At 43.2% G+C, this 27,866-nt stretch overlaps 1 protein-coding gene across 3 annotated transcripts in view; it reads right to left on the bottom strand.

Moving 5' to 3' along the window:
* The window catches only part of SLC35F5 (solute carrier family 35 member F5), a 405,130-nt gene that overhangs the window by 104,484 nt on the left and 272,780 nt on the right, over positions 1-27,866 (bottom strand). For all 3 annotated transcript variants that reach the window (XM_085647333.1, XM_085647335.1, XM_085647334.1), the window contains exon 14: positions 5,258-5,417. In XM_085647333.1, the coding sequence (XP_085503459.1) occupies positions 5,258-5,417 (160 nt within the window). The remainder of the gene's footprint in view (positions 1-5,257; positions 5,418-27,866) is intronic.

Here is a 27,866-nt window from a genome sequence, read left to right on the forward strand (position 1 = left end):
GTCCATATTTTTTTTGGGTGCTGAGGGGCGCTGTCTACCATAAAAAAAATGTTACATACCATTGGGTTAGTAAGATTTTTTGCTGCACTTCTGGTTAAACAGATTGAAAATTTGTTTTTTTTAAAGAATGTGCACAACAAATACACTTTACCTATGGCGTCAAAAAAAATAACGTAAGGTGGTCCTCCAATGGCCACTGGAGGAATTTTAGAAACAATTGAGCTTGATCATGTTTCAACAGGTTAAAGCATCGGCTCAAGCACATCCTGGCAGGCTCATTTTAAAATTACTTTTCTGCCTAAAACACTTTAGTGGGCACATGAATAACATGTTACAGAGTACTAAAGAGGACTGTCTGGAAATGCCATCACCAGACCTCTTGTCAGCTCTATCCAGTAATGAGAGTGCCGAATTGGAATGTTTCTTTGAAGCATGAATGACTGACACCATGTTGATGTCCGAGACTAAAGCCTTCACTTGAAGTAAGAATGAGGGGTCAGCCTGATATGGATTCGATATAGTCTATCATGCAGGATAAACGTGTGGATCCAGCAGAGTGGCAATGCTGCTGTGCCGCACATTCCCTTTGGTGGTTACTCAGATCCGATCGGACTCTCGGGTCGATATATCGGCCTTGCGTGTACTCTAGCCCTGGCAATGTCCTATGTCTCTACTACCCCCACATCATTATATCCTGACCACACTTCTTGGTGTCATTGCTCAGCTGCCACCGAGCTTCATGGTTATAGGGGAGGAATTCAATGCAGTTCTGGATCCCGGGGTGGATTCCACTGGACCCCTCTCTGATGCCCGCATCAGAGGGCAGCCTCCCTGAATAAATGGGTGGCCTCCCAGGGCTTGTGGGATGTGTGGAGGATTTGGAAACTCAAATGTAGGCAATATTCACATACCTCTGCTGCACACCACACACACTCACGTATAGATATGCTCTTTATGCCAGCCACAGATTTTCTGGCAGTATCTCATAATACAGATACACTCACGTGGGATCTCTGACCATGCCCCAGTACTCCTCCGAGTCGGTGCGTCGGATCCCACCTGCAGCCCTTGTGGCGGCTTAACGCCTGGCATCTTCAAGATGCGACATACACCCAGGATCTGCAATCTGAAATTATAGCTAATTTTACTGCTAACAAGGGGAAATTCCACTCGATGGGTACTCTTTGGGCGGCATGTAAGGGTACTGTTCGAGGGTGTGCCAAGAGTCTCTTAAGGGGGAAGGAATGGACACAGCATCACCATATTTCCCAGCTTGAGGCTTAAGCGCTTCGTTTGGAATGGCAGACCTGCAATGGCCTTCACAAGACCACTGATAGAGAACTGGCTTTGATTACGAACGAGATCAGAAATTACTCACTCGAGCTAGCAAAACCACTCTGGTGGGCCTCTACAGCCCATATATACGGATGGTGAGACAAAAATAGCAAACTACCAACATTCATTAGCATATCGTCCCCTTGCGGGATGGATTATCCCTGAGGTGGATGACCACCGAGGACAATTACACAGCTACTCCCTTGCCACTGCCCAAGTATTTGCCAACTATTATGCCACACTCTACGCGAACGCCCCATGTCACGAGGCCGAAAATAACAACCCCCTCATTGATGAGATACCATTGCCCAGACTTTCTAATGTGGAACGGCGAGAACTGGATCAGCCCATCATGCTAGAAGAGATTGGAGATGCAATCTCAGTGGTATCAGCGCGGTAAGACTCCGGGCCCTGATGGTTACCCTGTCGAATTCTATGTTAAGTATAAGGATGTTCTCACCCCACATCTACTGAATCATTATAAAGAAGCGGCCCAAAGGGGCTCCATCCCTAGAGAGCTCAAGCAGGCCACTATTGTGGTTATACCTATGACATGACCACCGGCCACCTCCTGTGCCGAATACCAACCAACTTCTTTCATCAACCTAGAGGTCAAAAGTTTCAGTTTCACAACTATATTGGCCACTCGGTTGCGTTGGGTTCTATGGTCTCCGATTCACCCAGACCAATGCAGCTTTATACCCAGCAGGAGTACCAGACACTGCTTACGGTGCCTGCATGTTGCTCTGGCCCACAGTTACTATCAACTCCACAGGCCTTGCTCATAATTGACTGTGAGAAAGCGGTCGACACGGTGGACTGGGCCTATTTGGTTCGAGTGCTGGCAGTGACTGGGTTTGGACCCTGTTTTTGCGGTCTGGTTCGAGTTCTCTATTCCAATCAGACAGCTTGTGGGCAGATTAATAGGGTGGTTTCTGACGAACTTTCCTTTCACGGGGGTTCCAGATAGGGGTTTCCACTGACCCCCTTCTCTTTGCGTTTTCTATAGAGCCCCTGGCTAGACTCATACCCTGTAATGCCAAGAGTTGGGTTTGGAAGTGTGCCTCGGACCAAAAAGACCGCATTGGACTCTACGCCTATGATGAGGTGCTGTACCTCTCGCACCCAGCGGACAGTGGCCCTTGATGCGTTCGTCTTTTACAATTCTTTGCTGAGACTTCCGGCTTGGTAGTTAACCCAATCAAATCGGTTTTAGTACCACTGACACCCACACTAGATTGTGTCGACTGTCAGACCAATATCGCAATCTGTCACCTCAGCTTTCGTTACTTGGGCATACAAGTGTCTCTTCTCCCTAAATTTACCTGGTCTCTAAACTTTACCCCTCTCACCGCAAGATCAAAGCTGACCTTAAGAAGCGCAAACACTGCCACTTAACGTCATGGGGAGGATCGCACTAGATGATGGTTTTACCTCAATTATTACACCACCTCCAAAACTTTCCCCAATATGTCCCTCGTCACTGGTTCGGGGAGATGGACTCACTGGCCGTCTCCTTTCTCTGGCACAACACCAGAGCCTGCCTGGTCTTTTCCTCCTGTTAATGTGCTCCCTATGAAGGGGGTCTTGGTATTGAAAATCTAGATCGGTTTTACCTGGCCACGCAGCTCTTGGTCATTAACAATTGTCTTACTGGGGGGTTCTTTGGACACGGCCTATAGGCGAGAGCTCGCCAAACTGGGTTTCTCACACATCATGGCACTGCTCTATGGAACTACCATACCTCATACGGTACCGGAGGTGACTGGCTAGAGTTTACCGGCTGGTGGGCGGCCCAGCAACACCAGGGTGGTGGAAAAAACATACTCAACACACCCTGTTATTGCATGACACATGGTTGGGGGAGGAGGCATCATTAGATGTATTTCCTTGTGGGGACACAATAGGCATCCCACTTTTAGTTGAGATCTGGGTGGGCTCACATATGGTCTCCTTCCAGGACCTCCGGCAGACCTATACCCTATCTAACACACAGTTTCACAAACTCCTACAACTACGCAATGCATTGCAAACGCACATTAACTCCAACACACCCATCCCAGAATGGGCTGAAGCACGCAACAACAAAGCCCGTGTATGAAGCCAGGCGGTGCCCTGGTAAACATGCTAAGATTTGGGCAAATGGCTCGGGACATCAGATAGAAGCTGATCCAGACTAAGAACACAACAATTATTATGCCCTGTAGTCTTTTATATGCTAGATTTGGTGATATGATGGGCTTGCTGCAATTTATAATTGCTACAAACTGGAGTGCTTTATGAACTGTTGATGTGACTTGTTGCATTCGGAAAACAATAAAAACTTGAAAAAAGAAAACACAAAAAAACGAATGAGAGATCTCCATCAAAAATATCACTTAGACTGACATTTCCGAGAGATAACCAGTGCAGGATCCAAACCACATGGCCAGCTGAATGATAACGAAATGGTGTCTGTCCAACTCACAGACTAAAATCAAGGATTGTGCGTTTTTTAAGCAGTGGAACCTCACTCAACTAAAGATAGGTTGCTCATATTTCCTGAACCTACTGGCTTATTCTGTAGTCGGATGTGGATGTGACTGTAAGAGTAGATCTGGAACTGTACTTCATAATGCACTAAGACTTACGCTATTAATGTCTGCATGTAATAATTGAACAAGAAACCGACATCCAGACTATGTGCATCTCCAACCAATTATGTTCACTGCATGATTTCATTAATCTGATACAGGTTTACAGGTTTCATTCAGAGGGAAGAACAGATTCATTATTAGGCTCTCGTGAATATTCAAACCTGTGACAAAGGAACACATGAGAAATACTCTCCAAAATGAATCCTCTCCAGGTCTTTACTTACAGTGCATTAAATAATAGCAACTTGTTACCATATAGTACTTTATACTATATGGTAACACTTCTCCCATTTCTAAGGGTTTTAAATAAAAGTGTTGTTTTTACTCAGTCCACCAAGACGTTAGGTTTAGTATTTAAATCTTTTTAGAAAGTTGGACTACTCTTCTTTTGCAGGTTTCCAGCACTTGTATTTTTGATTCTGAAACGTTTCTGTTCAGCACTGAAACTTGAACCCAGATAAGTAGGGACCAATAGCCAGTATTGTTTTTCAATCAGGGTGAGCCTACATTGAGAGGGAATTGTGAAGGGAAATTGTGGGCATCGATCAATAGCATAGTGAGTCATTCTGAACATACCTAATATCAATGAACTTTTATTTTAATGAAAAACAAAATTGCATCTAAGAGCCCATTCACTAGCTTGCAGAATTATGCAAGTAAGCAGATGTATAACAGATTAATATTCTAAAATATAAAAATACCAACTTTGAATATAAATCCGTAGAAAAGAGAGAAGGGACTTAGTGCGCCTCCATTTAATCATCCTCACAATTTATTGGGGACACAATCACTGGCTCCAGCTCAATAGTGATAGAAATATGGGGGGATGGAGGCAAGTGGAGAATCAAATTTCATGACCAATATATCTGGTTTTGCCAGCACTCAACTGTGCACTTTATGCCTTCCTTGGAGCACAATGCTGTTTTAGTTAGGTTCTTTATCCATTTAAGTCTAGACTTTAACAGTCATTGTCTTAATGACAGGTCCTCAAGAGACCGAATATATTCTCACCTCTATAGTTATATTAAAAAAGTGTATCACTGAGAACCCAAACTAGCACTGTCAGAAGGAAAAGGACTATGATAGACGGACATAAAAATCTTTGTTTAGCTAAAAATGTCAATTTCAATAAAAATTGGCAAGGCAATGCTTCCTTACTATATCAACAATAAGTTATTGTAATAAAGTAGTTTTTTTTATTAATATCAGCCTTTTAATTCTGGATACCTCAGTTTATAACATGTACAAAATAATGAATTAGACAACTATGTATAAAAAGTTCATACCATAACCAGAGGAATTCTGACAGAACTGTTCCAATAAGGCCATTGATGACAATATACATCAGTACTAAATTACTTGGAAACTCGAATGCCTCAAATCCAGTATAGTGAAGAAGAAAGAATCCTGGCCAAAGTAGCAGAAGATTAAAGAGGCCAACAAAACCTAAACGGGAAAAAGCAACATAAAATTAATATATCATCCAGTTCTTATTTTTCTTTGTTCTTGGATTAGGGCATTTGAAACATCTTCCAACAATGACAGGACTATGGAACAGGCACAATGATTGCCAAACATTTTAGAATTCAGGAGTTCAGTCTCAGTTAAGTGGTGAATGACTGAACAAACACGCGCAAGCCTTCCTTTTGAGAAGGACCGACATTCAAGTCATAGTGCAGTACAAATAAGTCCATTAGAGGAAAAAAGAACCATATTGTCCGAGGCACACCAATCCATACTGTTCTGCTACCTCAATGTGAAAACTATTTGGTATTTGCTGTACTTTTGGTCCTAGGTTGTCTGCTATTACTACCAAATGGGGCATGAAATACCCAGCGGTAAGACCTAAAACGTCTTGTATAGCATGGAGAGCTGTGCCATCTTGGTGGCTTATTTTCTTGTAATTTATTTTTCAAACTTTTATTGAAAATAATAGAATAGTAGACAAAATCCATCACATAGTTTTGTTTCCTTCTAATCAGGTAACTGTTGTAGGGCTTACGTATTCTTGAGATAGTGAGAATAATTAAATAACTGACATGATTGTTAAGTGATCAAACATGTTTTCAGGATATAGCAAAGCGTATGTGATTATGAAAATTGTGCATTTAATGGAGATTTTACTTCAATTATGTATACACGTTAAAAATGCACTGCATTTATCAAGTTGTACGGAAACAAATATTTAAACATTATTACATTCTGATTAGGAACACACTCTAGATTATGCAGATATTTAAGTAGGCCTGGGTGGTGAACTCCGCCCTGCAGAGTTTTTTCCTCGCTCGCCATCGGTAATTTGGCGAGCACGAGCTGCCGCTCTGGTAGAATTTCTAACCAACTGGCAGGAAGAGCATCTCGAACAGCAGTTCGTAATGCACATCGTTGCTTGCGGAACTCTGCAAAGTTTTTTTGTCACTTCGTGGAGTTTCTTATGCAGAACTCCACAAACTGTGCCCAGGTCTACATTTTAGGACTGATAGAGGCTGGATATCTATATCTCTTTCCAAAGTGAGAAACGACCATCCTTGTAGACAAAAGTAAATTAGGATGATCTCATTTGCATGAAAGGTTAGCAGATCTACACCATGGGTGTACCCATTTGTAAAGAAAGTAAGTTTTAATTTTCTCTTGTTAAACGAGGCTTAGCTGAATAGGATTGTTTCATTTCCCAAAACAAATACAGCAGTGGCCCTCTGGCCAGGGGCTGTTCTTTGATGTTTTAAATGTAATATGCATCTTATCTTTCTGTAAGGCAATATATATGTTCTTTTTTAGTAAATCTTAAAAAAAAAAAAATTACTAGTGGTACATCAAGGTTATTAGCCTCCAAAGCATGCTCTGTTCTATCTGCTGACAAGGAATAGCTTTGAAAGATTGGTGGTCATATGAAACTAAGTTGGCACTTTCTGTTAAGGCAAGCATTGACACTAAAGAAACTGGCCACGGATTTTCCAACTGAAAAAGCTTACAATTGTCATACACATTTTGGTTTTTTATGGTCATATTGGCATAAGTGATAAAACACTTTTCCTTTATAACTGAACCAGGAGTATCATTAGTATAGTATTCACAGATCACTGATGACCTGTGTAACAGTGAACATTTCTTGAATAGTATTCTCAGGAAACGCTTGAAAACTTGGTTAAAGAAAATTTGATATAGCGCTTAATAGCAGATTGGACATTTATAAGTAAATAACAGACAACATTCAATTAATCAGCATTGGAAGTAAGAAAGACTTGAGTTGGCCATGGAAATTGGATCTAATGAACTGCATATTTGAGACATTTGCAGATAGTGTCCAACTGTTAGCGCTATCATCTCAGCTTATGCAATTTACATAATTAAAAAGTGAACAGATATCCACAAATAAGAGGAAATTATTATGGATTTCATACTACCAAGCTTGGAGCCAAAGTAAGGTTTTATTTTTACTCAAGTCTTTTTAGGCTGTTCTAATCTCTTATTTGGATATAAAATGTCACATGAGCAGTGTGGGCTGATGCTCTGAGGGTAGTTTTGCTTTATTTTAAAGAGGCTTTAAGTTTTCCTTAAACCCTTTTGTGTTCAGACAGCGATATGAGGTACTTATTTGAATATTTCATAACACGTTTTGCCTTTCCTAGTGATGGAGCAAGGTTTCGTAATAAAAGAGACTTGCTCGGACGCAATCCTTTCAAATAACGTGTAACACTATAATCAACCTGTTTGTGAATACTAATATTGCATTAAACACGACATACAGTATCCAGGGGAAGCTTTCCTATGTGTATTACTAACGAGTAACCCGAGTGTCTTAATATGGCCGCCAAAAACGCGGGAATTTCATTGCGCATGCGTCTACCGCATCTACGTAGTACGACGTATTCTGTCGCTTGGTGGGAAACTTTGGCCGCTTGAAACTCGCATATTAATGCATATGCTTCTGCTTGAACAAAAACTCGTAAGTTCTACTAAACACTAATGCAAAAGATTTAAATAAGTAAATGGGGATAGAGTAGAGATAAGTGGTATACAATGAAATCATTTATTGTCACATTCTAACGAGTCTTTTTCTGACTTTATTATTAGTTCACGTTTGAGCCTCGGAGGGTGACTGAAAATCCCTACCCACTTGATGTTCACTGAGGCACACAAGAACCTGCAGAAAACCCTGTGATAGCACCACTTGAAACTCAGCCATGGCCACATTGGCCGAAGACGCCTGGGAAAGAAAACTATGGACCCACATCAGCAACAATTTTGAATAAATTGTATAAACACAAATTGATCATAATGAGAAATGCGGGTGGGAATAAAGCTATGGGAAAGTAAATTAAGGGGAGGAAACATAGAACAACGGTCCACAGTAAAATTATTACTTTTAATATGGTGTGATGAACTCACCTCCTCGCCCTGACCAATCAGAATAGGGGAAAACACAGAAATCACAATATTGGGGGGAGGTACATGAATATAGAATAGTATAATTGAGGTAAATTAGCTTGAGACCTTGTCACACTTGTCAGATCCGCCGTTCCGACTCGTTACCCGGCCCAACGTGTATGCTGCTACTCTGTCCGAGGCTCTGCTGCTGCTGCCAGAAATCCTGCTAGAGAAATTGAGATACTGATCGCTAATCTAAATTATCTAGAAGGGGATTTCAGAAGAGGGACACCCGAGGAGAGTAGTATCAGAGAGGGGTGCGATGCTGGCGTTGCACTTAGAAGAAGTCACCTTCGCAGATCTGAATCTGTCCAATCCACTGTCTGCAGCCTGTCCTGGCAGATTCTATCTGGCTTATCTTCAAGAGTTGGGTTCATCTATCACCTTAGGTAAATATAAATTTGCGAAGACTATCATTGTACCTGCTCTCTCTCTTTTCCTTTTTCAGGTACCGTCCTCATTGATCATTATTATAACTTTGTTTTATTTTGACTATAATTTTTGCCTCTTGAAATAACGTGTTTAAGCTGTGATTGATTTTGACTCACAAAATTATTAATTTAGATAAAGGTTTTGGATTATGTCTTTAGTGTTATATGTATTTGTCTGGATGATTTTTTATGATGTTTTTTTATCATATTGTATTATTACGATGTATCAAAATATTAGTATGAATTTTTGTGATGTACTTTTATGATTTTAATTAATCGATTAAAGTGGTTTGACTGACTGACTGACATTTTCTACCTTAAACTATCTTAGAAACCCGATTAATCGAGAAAGGAATCATTAAGGAGATAAAATTGGTAAGACTTGGTAAAGGTGAAATTAAAATTGCAGGTAAACACAAAAATTGATATCAGCGGGGTATGCTAGCTCATTAGTGTGAATGGTTTGGGCCCAGGTGAGTATTTAGGAATGTGGGTGTTTAAACCGAGCTGGTGATCCGCGCTCTATCTCTAGTACAAAAAAATTATCTTGCATCAGATTTGAGCGCACATATAGCGGTGTGAAACACAAATATAGTAGGAGGTTCATGTGAAACTCAGGCGGTTTGTTTGGTATAAACTTAGTGTGTTTATCCAGATTACATTGTTTGCTAGCCATTTGCATAAGTAGTAACATTTTTATATGCATTTCATCAGTGCATTGTTCACAGATCATTGCTGGTCTCTGCATTGGTGAATATTTCTTGAATAATTCTTCCCAGAACCTCTTGACTATTTGGTCAAAGAAAAGTGACTGCTGCCAAGATGTTTTTCTATCAGTAGTAATCAAAGATAGATGAACTCTAATTTATAACAAATGGTCAAGCATGACATACTATTGACCCCCCCTGAAATACCTGGGTATCAAAGAAGCCATGTACCAACAGCTATCCTTCATTTCTGTCTAACTGATACAAGACAATATACTTCTTTAGATCACCTGCATACTAGGTGCAACATAAAGATCTGCAGGGTCAGTAGGTCCACCATTATTTAAGATACATTTTAGACCTCTTGCTACCCTTATAACAGGGTCTGACCTTGCCCTTTATAACAAATAAATATGAGGACGATAGTCAAATTGTTCTGACCTTGGAATGAATTGATAACTTGCAAATCGGTTTCAGAATCTGTTTAAGTGACTGACAGAAGGCAAATCATTCACTTTAGCTCAATTTGGATGATATGGAGGATCTTGAGATTGGGGGTGGCCTTATTTAAGGAGTTCTAATGACTGGTTGAAGAGTATGGGCGCAGTCCCCTTCACTTGTTTTTTAAATTTGAATCCTTGACTTTCTTTGATGTGCACTCTTATTTAAGTAGCCATAAAACAGATGGGTAGAGACCTGAACTACTTCCTGCTTGAGTTTCTTACTTTTTAAAACATTCTCCATATAGTTCCTTTGTTAGTTCTTGCAAGCAGTCATGAAAATATAGGAATCTCATTTTCTTGTGGCGTAATAGTTGTTTTGTAAAGTACATATAGAGTATATCTATGCTGCAATATTACGAGCACTCATCTTTTGAATTAAACTTTTGCCCATTCTTTAGAAGCTTGGCTTCATCATCTAAAGTGGTGCCAAAAGGAGGAGGAAGCAAGGTCTGGTGATCAGGCTTGTTTAGAGTTCAGGACCTCTGCTGTTCCAATGTATGCCTTGTTCTGCTATTGTTCTGTCTGAGACCGGTTTCATTTGTTAAAAATGGTGCGATGTTAATTGGTATACTTTATCTGTTCATAATAGTATGAGCTTCAACTGGTTCCTGAGGGAAACAAAATCCTTAACTATCAAAGGGACTAATAACACTTTAGCTGGGTTAGAACATCAATTTTGTAACTGTGTCTCTGTCCAATTTAATAGATTGAAAAATCTCATCAATCTTTTCAATAAACAGTATCTTGCCATCACCAGACATATCTACTATTTCTGGATTCGATGCGTGAACCAAAGTTGTTTTTGCATTTTTTGATACAATACACGATCTTTACATTCCTTTTCACAACGTTGAAGAATGAGGCTCCAAATGGCCATATCTGTTGCTTTATACTTCGTTAACAATTACACTATAGAGGGTTTTATCTATGGTAAGCCTACTTTCCTGATTGGAGCAACTAGTGATCATTGACTTTTGATTTCAGGTTTCTTCAGTTTGTCAATAAGATTGTAAAAAAGCATTTAGATGCTTTATTAGAATATACATTCAAACCAAAAACGTTTGTGGCTTGTGCAACTAATCAGTATTTCACATGTTTAAATTGTATTGCAAGTGTGGGTTTTACACTGCTATGGAAACAAACTTCATTTGGGTAGGCAGGCTTCTTTTACAACGTCCTCTTCAAAGGCATATCTTTCTTTTGAATGGTGTGTGGCAAATACACTAAATTATCAATGGTGCCATGGATCTGAATAATGTTTTGCTGGTAATATGAGTGCGGTCAACAGGTGAATCCACAAGCTTTGAAGGCGTCAACATAAATAATTGACAAGAGAATGCTCACTATAGAGGCGGCTGTATTATCCTGTGTGTCCTCATTCCCTGTATGCATCCCATGGGAACATTGTGAGACAAGAGAAGTACCATGTCTCAACTGGCTGCATGATGTTGTGGTTGATTGCACAAGTTTTGAAATAGTGTTGTAGATGATAGCCATGGCTTTTAGTGGAGTCATCATACTGTACAAATGGCAGATATTACATGAGTGCTGTAGAGGAGGCAGAATACACTTGTGATTGTTTTGTAGTATGTTTTATGCAGTTTGTGTATAATGGAGTCAGTCATTGTTGTGTTTGAACACAAGTCTTCAGTGTAGCTCTAATGTGTTGTTGGTGGGGTGGTTCTGCTGGCATGATCTGGTGTTAATGGGGTATTGCATGGCTGCTCTTGCTCTATTTGACTGCAGTGCTCGGGCAATTTTTGGGAAAGCGTCTACTGGAGGATGTTGTCATTGTGCTTGGTAGATGTCCTGACTTTTTCTAGCACACTTTAAAGAGGGTATGGTACTGGGGACAGATCAAGTGCATTCTTCGGCCTGGCACATGATGAAGTTGGTTTGGTCAGGTAAGGTGACTTGGTGTAGGGTGTTTTGGAGTGAGGTAGTGTGTGTTGTCCTTCTGGGGTTATGTGAGTTGCTTGTGGAAGAGTGAAAAGTGTGAAATGTGTTGCGCTTGTAGCACGTGTAGTCTAGTAAAGTGAGGCAGTTGTCTGGGGACATGGTATAGAAAAGTAGTGATGATGGGTGTTGTGCTGGAGTCTGGTCAAGGGAACTTTTGTTGTGAGTTGATGTATCATAAAATGTTCTGTTTTTATTATACCATAAATGTATAGGCTTAAAGGTGACATTGAAACCCTTTGTCAAAGAAGGCTGGTGGGTTCCCTGCCCTGCCAGCTCCGTGACTGAGCATGCGTTACTACATGTCATTCATGCATAAATGTTATATGTTGCCACTGCGAGTGTGCAGACATGTGGTGGTAGGGTCTCATATTCCTATATGTCTTAGCTGGTGTTTGGAATGCTGAGAATAAATTATGTACAGTATGTTGTTGTGAGGTGTGGAGTGGAAGCTAGGCGAGGCATAGTTGGAGGGAAGATAAAGTCCTGACTAGACAGTCCTGCTTTTGCTGTAGCCTAAAATGAAATAAAAAATTATATATCCTACCTAAATGGCTCCAGATTCCCTTATAAAGGGCCTGTTCCCTAACTACAACTGCAGTCAGCCCGTAGGACATCAAAGGTACATTTGCCTGCAGTGTAATTATGGATGATGATTTTATCAAGCATGATACTGTTGGCTCTTTCCATCATTAATAGGATAGCTCTTGATTAAGTTTTAAGTTTAATTTTCAAGTTAGTTCATGCCTTGATTTTCTAAGTTAAGGTACAGAAGCCAGATGATCACTTAAGAAAAAATAAGGCCCCTACTTTTACTTTAGAGATTTTTGTGGCCAGGTCATGTCAAGCTTAATAGTATTAACTCTACTCCCACATGATGGGGTAGGATAATACTGTAAGGAAAATGTTACTCACCCTGTAAGCATCTGTTTGTGTTGTGTAGTGCTGTAGATTCACATACTGTCCATACTCCTGCCATCTAGTGTTGGCCTTGGATGCACCTAAGTTGTGTTTGTTCGATGAATTCTTCTCGTGTCATGAGGTAGTGTGACACCACCTCTTAATTGCAACATGCATGGTCATCGGCTACACTGTTAGATTGTTTTTTCTGCACAACTGGTGAGGATGAGGCTCGAGCAGAGCGACACCGAAAATAGACAGACAGAAAGATAAGTAGATATCATCAAAAATGGTTACTGACTGGAGCTCATCTCCACATCCCCCGACATACCGCCCACAGATACGTCATCTCCCCAGATTGTATGCCACAACACCTACAGGGCTCAGGGATGTATTCCCTCTACTTCCTAATTCCCAAGAAGAATGGGTCCCTCAGGCTGATTCTGGACCTCAGATCCCTGAACGAGTACATCAGAACTCTTCCACATGGTCTATCTTCGGGAATGTCATACCTCCGCTAAAGCAATTGGACTTCATTACTACCTCGGACCTCAAAGACACCTACTTCCACATCATAAATGTATTCAGCGCATCATAGTTATCTCCTTGGGGAAGCTACCTTTACCTCTACCTTTGGTGTCATCTCCGAGATAGGCACCCCTGAAGTAGCCCCTTGTGGAAGTTTGTTGGGCAGGTTGGCATTGGAAGGACATGGAGGATTTGAGGAAATGGTCTTGGAGCCTCTGTAAGAAGCACAGTGGCGAAAGGTTCCCCATAGGGAAGGTGTCTAAAAGGCGTCCATAGCTTTTGCGGTTTCCTTGCCTTTTTAGATTTTCTACAGCATTTCGTCATCCTGAGGCCCAAATATATGTTACCCATTGAAGGGCAGGTTGAAGAGATGCTGTTGAACATCTGGCTTGAAGCTAGAGACACAGAGTCAGACATGCCTGCAGAGGGGGAAACTAGAATCAATCCTCCGAGCAGCGGTGTCAGCAGCATCTAGGGCATACCTGATGGTTGTTGGAAATCACTTTGCCTTCAGTGACCAACTCATGTCCACTTTTACGGTGCTCACCTGGGAGGTGTTGAAGGAGCTGCTCTATTTCATCCGAGTGGGCCCAGTCAAAACTTGAGAGCAAACCAATGGAATTTGCGATGTGCCAGTGTTGTCAGACTATGCTACGATTACCCTTGTACTCTTTTTGTCCGGCGGAGGAGCCTTGCCGATGCCCTGAGCATTCGTCTGCTTGCGAGCGGTATGAATCAGCAGGTAATCTGGTGGGAGTTGGTCCCTAACACAGATGGGGTCTGAAAGGGAGGCTTTGTACTTTGGCAACCTGTAAGTTAATAACCTGGGCATTAAGCCGCTCCTTGAAGATATCAGAAGTGGGCTTGAGCATCCCTTAAGCATGGGCAGAAACTGCATGGAGAGATGAGCCAAAGAAAGTGTTTCAAAGAGGAAATCCTCCCCGCCGAACTCTTTATGCATCTGCACATTGTGGTAAGCAGCAGCCCTACCCAGAATCACATGGTAAGAAGATCCCCACTAGGCAGGGTATAGGTCCTGATCATTATCAGTAGGAGAATATACATCATACGAAACCCAAGGTTCTTCCTGTGGGGATATGTCATAACCGCCACCCCCGACCCCCACTGTGTTCATCCATGTCAAAATGTGGTGACCTTGTGGAGTATAAGCTAGTGGGTCAGGCAAAGGAGGAGGTGTACAAAGTGATAGTGTGGATCTCTCTGGAGTGAAGAGGGTGGAGGCAGTCCGGGGTCAAATATAGGGCTGGTGGATTCAAAGCTGAGCTGCCTCGTAGTGGACTGAGGATTCGGCATTGGAGACTGTCCAGCCCATTTGGAGGTGAATGACAATTTGTTCCTGGTGGGCGTCGAGCTGCTCCTGCAGCTTCTAGCGGACTGGTTCGACTGGTCTTCCATTCAGAACCGAATGTTTCGGTGCCAGCATCTGCACCGACCGGTGTTTCGAGGCAGATGGTCAGATCGGTGCCGAGCCAGAAGCAGCCATCGCTGAGGATGTTGGTTTTAGAATTTTCTTCAGTGCTGAGCCAAAGCTGATTGTGGTGTTCCAAGGTGATGGTCGGTGCCGACCATGACCTGAAGGCAGTGGCGGCCCAGAAGTCTGCCTCTGTGGGTCTAAAGCGGCTGAATGCCCCTTGTGAGGTAGAAGCCCAGAGCGGTGTCCAGGGGGAGTTGTAATCACCACCTGTTGAGCCGGTGGGAGGCCTTCAATCTTGAGGTCAAGACCGGAACTCACTTGGGTGAGAAAGCCTCCTAGTCAGTGGCCAAAGGCTCAGGATGAAGCTCTTCCTCAAGGTTGTGGTTGCCGAAGAGGTCTGGAGTATCTTTGCCACTCCTTCCCGACATCTCAAGTTGACGGCCTGGCAGTCTCAAAGGGTCTTCATCAACCGATAGGACCAGCAAGCGTCACAAGAGGCCTCGTTGTGCTCGGGTGAGAGGTAGAGATTACAGAGCTGGTGGAGATCGGCCTTGGGATACTTCGCATGACACTGACAGTATCAAAAGGGTGTCCGTTCAATAACAGACAAGGCATAGTTAGAGCGGACCGAATGGAAGGAAAGAGGCCCAGACGGGCAAGGCCTCACTAGTACCATACTTACTACTAAATGGGAGGGGTTTGGATAGGAGTAAGAAGGGGTTTAAGGACGGTTATGGAAGGGTTTAAGGAGGGTGAGGGAGGTGTTTTAGGAGGGACATGCACACACCCACAAAATGTCTTGCCATTCTTATTCACAAACCACACTTCTGAAGTTACTACTGTCAAAAAGGGAGCCTAAGCAGAAGTAAATTACTCCAACTCTACACATGGCCAACCACTGGTACTACAGTACCCTGCCACTGGAGGTAGGAACTTGACAGAAAACCTTAAATTACATTAAAATAGTGTAATTTTAAAAGATATTTAAAAAGTAAACATTTAATTATAAAAAAGTAATAACTTTTTTAACCTACAAATTAAAGTACCATTGTTTTTATTATTATATTCAAATTACTTTTAATCAATTCTATGTATTGTGTTTAATCATTATTAATGAATAACAAAATTACTTTTTTTAACTTTAGGTGGGAATTTATTCATTTAAACTAAAAAAAAAAAATGTTAATTAGAGATTAAATTCAATCTTAAGTTAATAGTGCTGTAGAATTTGTATTTTCTTCTCCATTTACAATAAATATAAAATTAAAGTACATTAATATCTGGCATAAATATATTTTTACTTTTTTTTTTTTTTTTTTAGTTAGATCAACTTTTTCACTTTTCTTTGTCTTCTCCAAAGGGAGACTCCTCGGACCTGGTGAAGATCTTCTTATGTTACAGTATAGGGAACATTAAAATACTTTATTAAACTTTATAACAAATTTGAAAAAAATATTATTATGTTACATAGACAATGTAAATCAATGTTATATTTATTATAAATGTAGAACACAAATTGAAAAATGCTACAACACTTAACTTAGTCCATCATCTCCCTGTGTTTGCTTGGTTTCCCCTAAGTTGGCAGGGTATGCCCAGACGTGGGTCCCTTGCTCACTTTGCCACTGGATTCAAGCTAGCCTGGCTGATGAGGGGTGTTACCCCAAAACAGGTCGCAGGATGCTTGTTTCCGGTTCAGGCCAGGGAAGACCTGGTGGGCAGACTGATTTGCATATGGCTGGGTCTGAACTGGGGTGGCGAAGTGAGCTAAAGAACGATTATGGACTCAACCCAAATCTGTGACTGGGGGTGAGTGTCTGAAAAGTTTCAGCGCTCTGTCCATCATCTCCTTGTGTTTGCTTGAGTCACTTATGACTTCAATGGAGATTCGCCTACAAGAGAACTCGAGTTACAGGTAAGAAACTAACACTTCTATCGTAAGGGATCTCTATTGATAGTCATAAGCGTTTGACTAGAAAAGCAAGCCGCTCCCAACCAAGAGCGGTGGAAAACAAAAGAGGAATGACAATGGGCTCAAATTAAGCAAATACAGTTGTGAGGGAAGCTTGTCCTACTTGAGGGTCTGCTCAAGCATCCAAATTCAAACAGTAATGCTTGGTGAATGTGTGAACAGACCTCCATGTGGCTGCTTTGCAGATGTCCGCTTTAGGGATGTTTCTCATCAAAGCAGCAGTAGCTACTTTAACTCTAGTAGAGAGGGCCTTCGGTCTAGCTGAAGTTGATAAGGTCTTGCTGGCTTTTTGACAGCATTAGAGAGTGCAAGACACTATCCATTATGACATGGATTGTTTGGAAGTGGCTAAACCTGTAGGGACCGAGCCATCATTTATAAACAATCGGTATGATTTACGTATGTCACAAATCTTGTCTAGATAAAACTTTAAGACCCGCCTCACATCCAGGGAATGAAGAGTTGTTTCGGCCGGAGTTGACGGGTGCTGAAAGAAAGTTGGCAATGTAGGCAGTGAGTGCCGCCAAGTGGACTCGTATGGAGAATTGCAAACCAGATTTTGCTAAATGGAGAAGATAGGTAAGAATGACTTGTATTAAGGAACACCAAATACAAAATCCCTTCCACTTGAAGGAATATACTGAATACGTTAATGGTCGTTTACCCACCTTGAGAACATTCTTGCAGTCTTGTGGCAGATTCAAGTGTCCAAACTGCACTAACTCATGAGTCATGCAGCCAAATTCAAAGAAGAGAGATTGGGGTGAACCATCTGGCCTCCGAACTTCGTTAGCAGGTCTGGTAGGCATGGCAGCTTGAGATGTGGATGCTATGGCTGGTGAAGGTCCGTGAACCACCATTGACGTGGCCACACTGGGGCTAGCAGGATGAGCCTGGTTCTCGACTGGGACAGCTTGAAGAGGACTGCCGGGAACATAAGGACTGGTTGAAAGACGTAGAGAAATTTGCCTGACCAGCCGATCCATAGGGCATTCCCCAGAGTCCCTGGCTGGAAGTACTTCAAGGTGAAGTCTTCGCATTTTTTGTTTTCTGCAGTGGTGAACACGTCGATGTGACGAGAGCCCCACGGCTAGAAGATGTCTTGCACAGCATCATTAAGGACTCATTCATGGTTTTCCTGCAAAACTCTGCTGAAGACATCTGCCTGCACATTTTGCACACCTGGGAAGTAAGTGGTCATGATCCACAGGTTTCTGGCTACTAGCCAATTACAAATAGCTTCGGCTTTCTGGAATAAAGGTCTGGACCGTACTCCCACCCCCCTGTTGAGGCAATATATGGTGGTCGCATTGTCTGTCTGAACAAGCATGGACTGGGTCTTGAATGACGATGAAACACTTTCAGTGCAAGGTGTACTGCTCGGAGCTCGAGGAGATCAATGTGATATGCCATCTCCTTCGGAGACTATGTGCCTTGAATTTGGAGACTATGTGCCTTGAATTTGGAGATCATCCATGTGTGCTTCCTACCCAAGTAAAGATGCATCCGTTACTTTGGTTTGAGAGGGAGCCTGTTGGTGGTAACGCATCCCATGAACAAGAATGGTCGAAGATCACCACCATTTCAGAGATTGCTTCACATGAGGATGGAGAATAATCTTGTCTTCTCAGTTGCCTGGTCCCACTGGTACTCAAGACATACCTGCAGGGGCCACATGTGGAGGAGTGCATTCGGAGTGAGGAAAATACAAGAGGCCTAGATCCGAGAAGGGGTGACACTGACCTCACTGCGGGATAAAAGGCTTTCATGAAAGAGTGACATTTCCAAAGGATCGATGAAAGTCTCTCCTCCGACGGACACACTGTTGCTTGTTGTGTGTCGATGGTGGTCTCTAAATATTGCAGAATCTGAACCAGGGGTTGATATGGACTTGTGGTTCATGAGAAGACCCAACCTTTCAAGGACATTCCATGTCCAGTTGAAATGTTGCTGGGCTTCCTGTTAAGTGGACACAAGGGGCAAAAGTGATACTTTCTCAGAGATTTTTTTAAAATCAAACTGGGGTGGTAGAAGCTTTGTGATGGGAGCAACAAGGCTCTGGAACTCCCTCCCTCTTACCATCAGAAATCTTCCCTCCTTGACATTGTTCAGGAAAACCATTAAGACCTGGCTGATCGTTGTATAGTGCTCCTGCTCGCTTCTACTTGTTCTGCTAGCGCCAAGACACCGTTTGGTATTTGTGCGCTGTATACATTTATAACATACCATAACATTAACCATTTGTCTAGATATAGATAGACGAAGATTAGGTGCCTCCTGAGGTGAACAGCAACAACTAATGCCATGCACTTAGAGAAGGTTCTGGGAGCTGACATGAGGCCGAATGGAAGGCCCTGGTATTGATAATGGTCCCGCCCTACTACAAACCTCAACAATATGCAATGTTTCTTGGCAATGGGCACATGAAAATACATGTCTTGAAGGTCTACAGAACTGAGCCAATCCTCCTGGTATAGTTGGGGATAGATCTGATGTAATGCCAGCATCCAAAAATGTTCTCGCCAAATCCATTTGTTAGCTAATTTTAAGTCGAGAATGGGTCTGAATTCGTCCTTGTCTTTTTTCTTCATCAGAAAGTATTTGGAGAAGATGCCTATTGCTTTCGAGGGACGACCTCCACCGCACACTTCTGTAGCAAGACGTTGACTTCTTCCCAAAGCATGTACAGATGATGGCTGGATGGTTTTGGTGGTATGGTCGGAGGAGGACTGGTGAATCTGAGGGAATAGCCATTTTGAACAAAATTCAGAACACAGGTGTCTTTTGTGAATTTTACCTCTGCCAGAACGTGTGTGTGATGCTTCCCCCTACTGGAGTGGGTATCAGAAGAGGGGAAGGGAAGATTCAGGGTTTGGTGCCAGTCGTGGGTATATCCCTTTGGGCAGGCTGAATGGAAGAGCACCCTCTAGATTCTCATCACTGTTGTTGCTTGCTGATATGGCCGGTGTTGTTGACGACTTTGATACCAATGAGGGGTTTGACCCCTCTGAGGGTAAAACTGGCATTGGAAAGGCCAGAAGGAACACTTTTGCTCTTTGGGGCTGTCTAGGCCGACAGCCTTAAGAGTCTCCATTTCAGATTTCATGAGGGCCATTTCATCGTCAGTGTGGCTGCCTAAGAGGCTAGACACCGAAAAAAGAAGATTTAAAATCCTTTGCTTAGACTCTGATTTCAGAGACGTGAGGCGGAGCCAGGAATTTCATCTTAAGGCAATGCTATGACAATATTCATGTACCACTAAATCACGATAAGTACTCCTTGAATGCGTGGGTGAAGACCACGTTTATTCTATAATAGACCTTGATAAGGTACCAATGGGAAGTCCAATTGTGAAGAGAGCCACTAGGGAGTGGGCAAGGAAACTATTTCTTTTGTTTTAATTACCCTCACACACCCTAGTGGTGTCATGCTTCATCATTGGGTCACCCTGACGCCTAAACGTCAGGGTGGGATCGACCGTATTTCAGGGAGCTCTTGGTGATAAAATGACCAGGGGGGATTAAAGATAAAAAAAACGCAGGCAGATCCCGGTATCCCTTTATTCTTGGATCTGCTAGGGTTATTAAAAGCATAAAAAGGGGGGTCAATGGGAGTATTTATGGTCCTATGACCCTAATGCCAATATGTTTCAGTCCTATATGAGCCTAAATAGGTCCTGGACTTTTTTCAGGGCAACAAACCACCCTTCCTCTTTTCACTCCATCTGTGACTACAAACACAAAGAAGAAAGAAAATTATAGAGTATCATTCATTGAATACATATAGATGCTTCCCAAGTGTGATGTGCTTACCGATGCACCTGTGTTGTCAACACGGTGTGAAAAACACATCCTCAATCATCTCTACATGGTATGTGATTATGACACTTGTTTAATTTTACCACACTCACATAGGTGGCAAAATATGGTGTTGTGGTGATCATTGTCTCATACTGTCATTATCCACATTCTTGTGCGTGCATAATCAAAATGAAGTCAACCCGTGTCACTCACACTCAACAGCACAATGCTGCTATCAGTCACCGTGTTTAGCCATTCTTACTACTCATTCACACTGTACCCCTTATTCCGCTGTGGGAGAGGAAACTCATCTCCGGGCACCTCACAGCTTTAAGGGGTAGCCCTGTAGTCACGCACTGCGTGGCAATAACAGATGCCCAACAGGAACAACATAAAACAAAAACAAAAATACGAGGGTTTAAAGACACCAGCAATGCACATGTCATGGCGGACGCGCACGTACCTGTGTTAAAGTAAGTTGTGACCCACGGGCACTGCTACTTACAAGATCAAGGGTCCTGCGCCGCTCTGCAACCTGCTCGGTGCGGGTCCCCTGGCTTTTACTCAGAAGAAACAGAGGAAGAAGTTTAAATGTACCTCCCGAGGGTGGGGAAGCTGATCACTCCACCTAATGGGTGCGGTCAAAATCGCGCGTCATTATTGGGACGCATGCGAATCGCATCATACATTTCGGATGGATGCTGGGAACTGTGGTTCCTACCATCGGATCTTGTCCCGATCGTAAGTGCCACAATTGTCAAAAGTAAATGTAAAAATTAAAATTAAATTAAAAGCGGCACATAAAAATAGACACCTCGATGATCCGTTTGAAGGATGAGCGGATCATCATCAGGACTTAAATAACATGCCTGTTAAATAGAGACTCATTAGCCGCAATTCCAGAATGGGAGAACTTGGGCAAGGAGACAAGGGCTGCTATAATGGCAGCTCCAGATATGATGAATTTCAGCTCAGATACGGGGGGAGTCGCCTTCGCGTACTCTAACGGCTCAGTCGCCAGTATGTTGCAGGGAAGTTGCTGAATAGCAGGATTCTTCCAGGTGTGATTCCCACCCTCCTCACCCAAGTTCCCCCATTCTGGAATTGCGGCTAATGAGGCTCTATTTAACAGGCATGTTATTTAAGTCCTGATGATGATCCGCTCATCCTTCAAACGGATCGAAACGCCGTCGACACCCTAATACACCTTATACGCAAAAAAACTTTCGTTCATTCCGCTGTAAAGGTGTTTTGTAGTGATTTGTTCTTGTAACACTGTATATCCTCCTTGTGTAACAAACCGGAAAAGCTTTGCCTGAGCCCCCTGTTGTTAGTTTTTTCCCTTATTTATGTACTCTACTGGCTAAGTAGGACACAGGATTGTGTCCCATTTTATGTATGTTTTGTATGATTACATCCTAAACCGACAAGTAAATATCAGACCTCTGTCCGGCTGTACAAGTCCACTAAATATAGCTACGATTGAGTCTATATTCATTCCTTTGGTTTCCATTTCACTTTTCTGGGGGCCACTGTTGTTGAAAACAGCGATGCCATTGGCACCTTCCTACTGCCTCTACGGGAGCAGCATTCGGACTGAGTGCTTGTTTCACCCACAAAAACCTTGCGGAACCCGCTGGCGCGGGTTCTGCTGCGCTCTGAGGCTTACCGGAGCAGAGTTGTTGGCTTCTTTGTCGTCGTCCCAGGAGGGGCAGCCTGCTGTCATCACCGCCGAGATAACTGCGCCTGGAGGTGCTACTGCGGGGCAAAGGCGCTACATGGGACTCCGTATCCCAGGAGCCCGTGTGTAGTCGCACCTGTGCTTTTCCCCGCCCACCCGCCTGAGAACATTTAAAAAACCTTGCGGAACCCGCTGGCGCGGGTCCCGCTGCGCTCTGAGGCTTACCGGAGCAGAGTTGTTGGCTTCTTTGTCGTCGTCCCAGGAGGGGCAGCCTGCTGTCATCACCGCCGAGATAACCGCGCCTGGAGGTGCTACTGCGGGGCAAAGGCGCTACACGGGACTCCGTATCCCAGGAGCCCGTGTGTAGTCGCACCTGTGTTTTTCCCCGCCCAACCGTTACATTTCCGCGACGCCCTATTAAAGACGCGACAATATCCGCTTCGCGGTACGCGCCGGACGAAGCCCGGACCAAGGGCGGGCCTGTTTGAGCCTTTAGAGACCGAGTGAGGCCGGGCCGGGCCACCTCTCTTTGAAGTACTTTGAACGGTTAGTTACCCCTAACTATTTACTCCTAGTCTGTAATCAAAGGGACGTATTTATTCCCAGATTTAATTGACTAAATGTTGTCGCACTAATATCACCGTATAGTGTATCCTGGGACTATAAGCTAACATCACCTTAAATTTCCCTTTGTACAATGTCTGCCGCCCCTGATGCGGGACGGAAGTCCCTGGTTGGTACATTAGACCAATTCCTGGTAAGAGTGTCATCTATCCTGGACAAGGAAATTGACTACACTGAGAAACGCCTGTCGCTGGGCTCTCTTGTAGAAAAACGCTCCTCTCTGGGCTATTTGTCCCATGTACACTCCCCGGTACGCAATGTTGAACAGGGAACTGATAATGACACAAACTCTATGACTGGCGTGCCGGGTAATAACTCTCCCTCACATGGATCAACTCATTGTAACCCAGTCTCTGTAGGAGTAAACCTCAACACCAGGTCAAAACCAGGTCAACCAAACCTAACTGTAATTGCTGGTACACCTGCGAATGTAAAGACTCGGTCTGCCATGAATCCAAAGGTAAAAATACCTCCCCCAAAAATCAAGGAGAACATGATTAATCCGAGATCAAAAAGGAAACGCAGAGAACCGCCAAACGGAGGACAAATTGCAAAGACAAGGAGAATTATCTCCGAGGAAATTCCCGAAGAGCCCCCTGTCCTCACAGGAGTAACTCCTGAAGACAGAATGGAGGGAGCATCAACCTTGTCCACACTTGTTCCACCTAAGGATCTGCAAAACGAAGGAGTTGATTTTTGGGGAAAAATGGAGGCTATATTTTATAATACTTGCCAGCCAATTTATGACAGACTGGATGGCATTGACAATAGATTGACTTGTTTGGAGTTGATGTTCTCGTCAGCACAGTCCCGACAGAAAAATGCTAGTAACTATCAGACGGGTGATAAACGATCTGCCAATCCCCCTAATAATAATGTATCACCTGTTAATGTTGCCCCTATTCCCATCCCAACCTTAACTAAAACCAATCTTCCAGTGTTGTGTCAGGAAAATGGGGATACTACCAAGACCATTACTATAGGCAATGCAGTGAGGGGGAGGAGCGCATTGGCAACAGCAAATGGTAGCCCGGTAGAAAAGCAGCAAGGAAGGGACGCATCTAGTACTCCGGTAACCAGAAAATTTCCAAATACACATCTCCCCTTGGAATCTAGACCCTATGTGATAATATTGGCAGGGGTTAAGCCTTTGGGTATAGATAACAGGGAGGACTACGGGGAACTGAAGAACAAATGTGTGTATTGGCTAAATTCCAACCGCCCCCTACCCCAGCACGTTTCAACAGAAATTCTCTTTGTGCGACGTGTTAACTGGATAGGCCCAATGAGGAAAACAATAGGAGACTGTGTAATAATCAATTTTAGAGATACTAGGGCAGTGGAGCATATTTGCAGTTGGCAGAATCTTAATCATTGTACTCCCATTTTTTCCCTGCCCATGTCTTTCTTCTATTGTGAAAACCAACAACCTAACTCAGCAGTTTGTGGCCAGAGAGGTTCTGAATTTAGGTCCGGATCCAATAGAGGACCAAATGTGCAATTTGTGGCAAATGGGTCCTCTGGATTGGAAGATTGCGATTGACGATCAAACTTCCACAGCAAGAGGAACAAGATAAATAAACCAGCCATAGTCTCTGCAGAAAAACGGGTAGCTTGTATTCCTATAACTGAGGATGTTGAAGTTATTAATGAAACTATTGAGAGAACAATAGCTGATCAGCACCAGAAAGGGGAGAAATGTTGACCAATATTTGGCACAGGGGCGATATCTGTGCCAACTTGTGTTACAGTTTTAGATGGACCAGTTGCTATAGTAGAGCCTGGTGTCATAATCAACGAGAGTACTCCCACTAATAGTAATCTGGCTCATTTGGAAAGAGAAAGCCAAGGCCTTCCACGATGGAGCCCAAGACCTAACAGGGGGGGAATGGGTGAGAATGATTCCTTGACCATAATTTCCTGGAATATTGCAGGTTTAGGCCCAAAAATTGTAGACCCTGATTGGCTGGGTTTTATACTCAAATCTGACATATGTCTCTTTCAAGAGACATGGTCAATAGATCCCCTGCTATGTAATGGATTTCTTAACTTTTACATCCCAGCTTTAAAAAACGCAAGAGGTCGCCAGTCAGGAGGGTTAACCATTTGGCTTAAGCAAGATCTAGGGTGTCGAGTCACTCAAGGATCTAGAATCAGCGACGACATCCTATCTATAAAGATCTTTTCAAAATCTGGGATTAAGCTGGAAATCTTTAATGTTTATGCACGAGGTTTGCCGGGGGGGAAAAAATCTTTAGTTGTAAAGCTACTGGAAGAAGCAATTGATTCCTTGCCCTCGAATATCCTACCTATCATAGCAGGCGATTTTAATACATCATTTGAGCCTTTGGACTATGAGATATCCCAGCTCACTGTGGAAGAAGACGCTAGCTGGAGAATTCCACCTCTTGAGATTGCACCTGTAAAAAGGTGGACGGAGGCGGCAATCCAGCTAAATGGATTATGCATGGGCAACCACATAAGAGCAGTTAATGGTAGAAGTTTGTCCGATAAATCTGGGACTAACACTTTCGATAACGGTCGTAGGGCAAGCAGAATAGATTATTTATTTATTCACATTAAACTTTGGCCCCACTTTATCGATATGAGGGTAATTACCCGTATAGAGAGTGATCATCATCCATTAGTCTCATCATTTAACACGTCTTTGCTTGGTAACATATCTTTGCAGCAAGGTGTATACGAGTCTGAACATCTTCTGTCTAATAATATGTGCCATCTAAAATGGGATCGGATTGCAGAAGACCCAAAGGTCTTATTAGCAATTAATGAAGAAGTTACCTCCGCATTAGAAGTATTAGGTAGATCACCAGAAGGACAAAGCTCTTGCCAGACAGTGGTGGAAATTCATAACAGGCTTTTTGCGGGCCTGCAAAAATATTTTCTCAAACCAATTTCCAAAAGTAATCCCAAACACCATAGAAAGGAGGGCTGGTACAACAATGATTGCAGGAAAGACCGGGTAGAACTCGGTAGGGCACTTAAATTAAAAGACCCACTACTTGTAAGATCTACTAGGTCATACTATGGGAAGATACTGAAAGAGGCAAAGGGCAACTGGGATAGCGAAATGTGGAAGGACCTCCTTGATGCTGGCAGGAAAAAGAATAGCAAAAATGTTTGGGATACTTACAAATGGGACAGGGGTGGCATAGCAGAGCGTCCCCAAAACAACGTGGCACAGAATGCATGGGTTGATTATTTTAAACCCCAGTATGCCGCACCCTGCGAAGATATCCCCAGTGACACCTTCAGCCACGTATACTATGACAAGGCAATATTTTCATTAAAAGATGTAGACAGAGCCCTGGATAAAGTGGTTGGGGGAAAAGCTCCTGGTATGGATGGTGTCCCTGCGGACATGTACATCAATGGCAGAAAACTTTGGTCTATCTACATAATGCGACTTGCTAATGCAATTGCTCAGGGAGCTGACATCCCTCCTTCGTGGAAGGGGGCAGAAATTGTCCCAGTATTTAAAAAAGGTGACAAATCAGTTGCAAGTAACTACAGGCCGATTAGCTTAATCGACTCAATCCAAAAAATTGTAGGCCGTATGTTCCTTCACATAACCCAAACTTGGCTGGATGACCAGGATATTTTAAGTCCTATGCAGGCAGGTTTTCGATCCCGGACAAGTACAATTGACCAAGTCTTCCATTTTGTCAATCTATATTGGAAGACGGTGGTCCTGGGAAACGGTGCCCTATATGCTGTGTTCGTGGACCTCAAAGCCGCCTTTGATCTGGTTCCACGGAGAAGGCTCTGGCAGGTTTTGAGGGAAATGGGCATTGCTCCTGAGCTTCTTGCCGTGATCATACGTTTACATGAGGAGAATGTTGCCAGGGTGCGGTGGGGGGGCGTAGGGGAGGTGACCGAGGACTTCCCGGTTGGCAGGGGAGTGCGGCAGGGTTGCGTCTTGGTGCCGACCCTGTTCTCGCTCTTTGTCAACGGGGTGGCCAGTCGCCTCTCACTGACCCCCACGGATGCACCTGCCCTGGCAGGGGTACGCATCCCCATCCTCATGTTTGCGGAAGACACATTAATCATCTCAAAGACCCCCAGTGGCCTACAAAAGGCCCTTGGATGTTTTGAAGAATTTTGCGCAGCAAGGGGCCTGGAAGTTAACACGGGAAAAACAAAGTTCATGTCGTTTAATGGATCAAAATCCTTTAAAGGAAAAATATACATGAACAAGTTACCATTGGAGGAGGTTACCTCATTCACATACCTGGGGATAACATTACAAAAAGATATGCGATGGGGCTGCCAACTAGACCGTGCCGTGTTACAACACAAGCAAAAATCTGGTGCTCTTCTGTCTAGATTTAAATCCTCATTCACTAAGCCAATCTCTCCAGTTCTAGAAATCTACGGGGCGCAGGTCCTGGGCTCTTGCCTCTATGGGGCTGAGCTCTGGGGCTTTAGCAATTTGAACTGCCTGAAGGTTTTAGAAAATGCGTTTCTACGCAAGGTCACAAATCTTCCCGCCAGCACGCCACTGCGTCCATTGTTGTTGGATCTTGGCAAAAAACCATTGGAACATCTGGTGAAGCTTCGTCCAATTCTATATTGGCGTCGACTTTGGTGTACAAACGAACTTATTGATTACAGGAGTGGCTTTGTGGATATAATAGATTCTGACAGGTCCCAAAAAATATCTTGGTTGCTCGGGATCAAATCTCTGTTGGGCAGTATAGGCCTAATCGAACTATGGACAAACCCTGCAAATGCTGTCTTTCCATCCAAAGAAAAGTTGAAAATAATATATTGGGAATGGGTTTACAAGTCGGAAATTACCCAAGGTCTTTCTAGCCATCTAACGAGCCGCTTTCTCGATTTAAAAGCCCACCCCCTCTTTGAGAAGTTTCGGGACCTTATTGAAAAAACCTTAGATCGCAAGTTATAC

Source organism: Triturus cristatus, chromosome 3_2 (genome assembly GCF_964204655.1).
Source record: "Triturus cristatus chromosome 3_2, aTriCri1.1, whole genome shotgun sequence".
Taxonomy (NCBI): domain Eukaryota; kingdom Metazoa; phylum Chordata; class Amphibia; order Caudata; family Salamandridae; genus Triturus; species Triturus cristatus.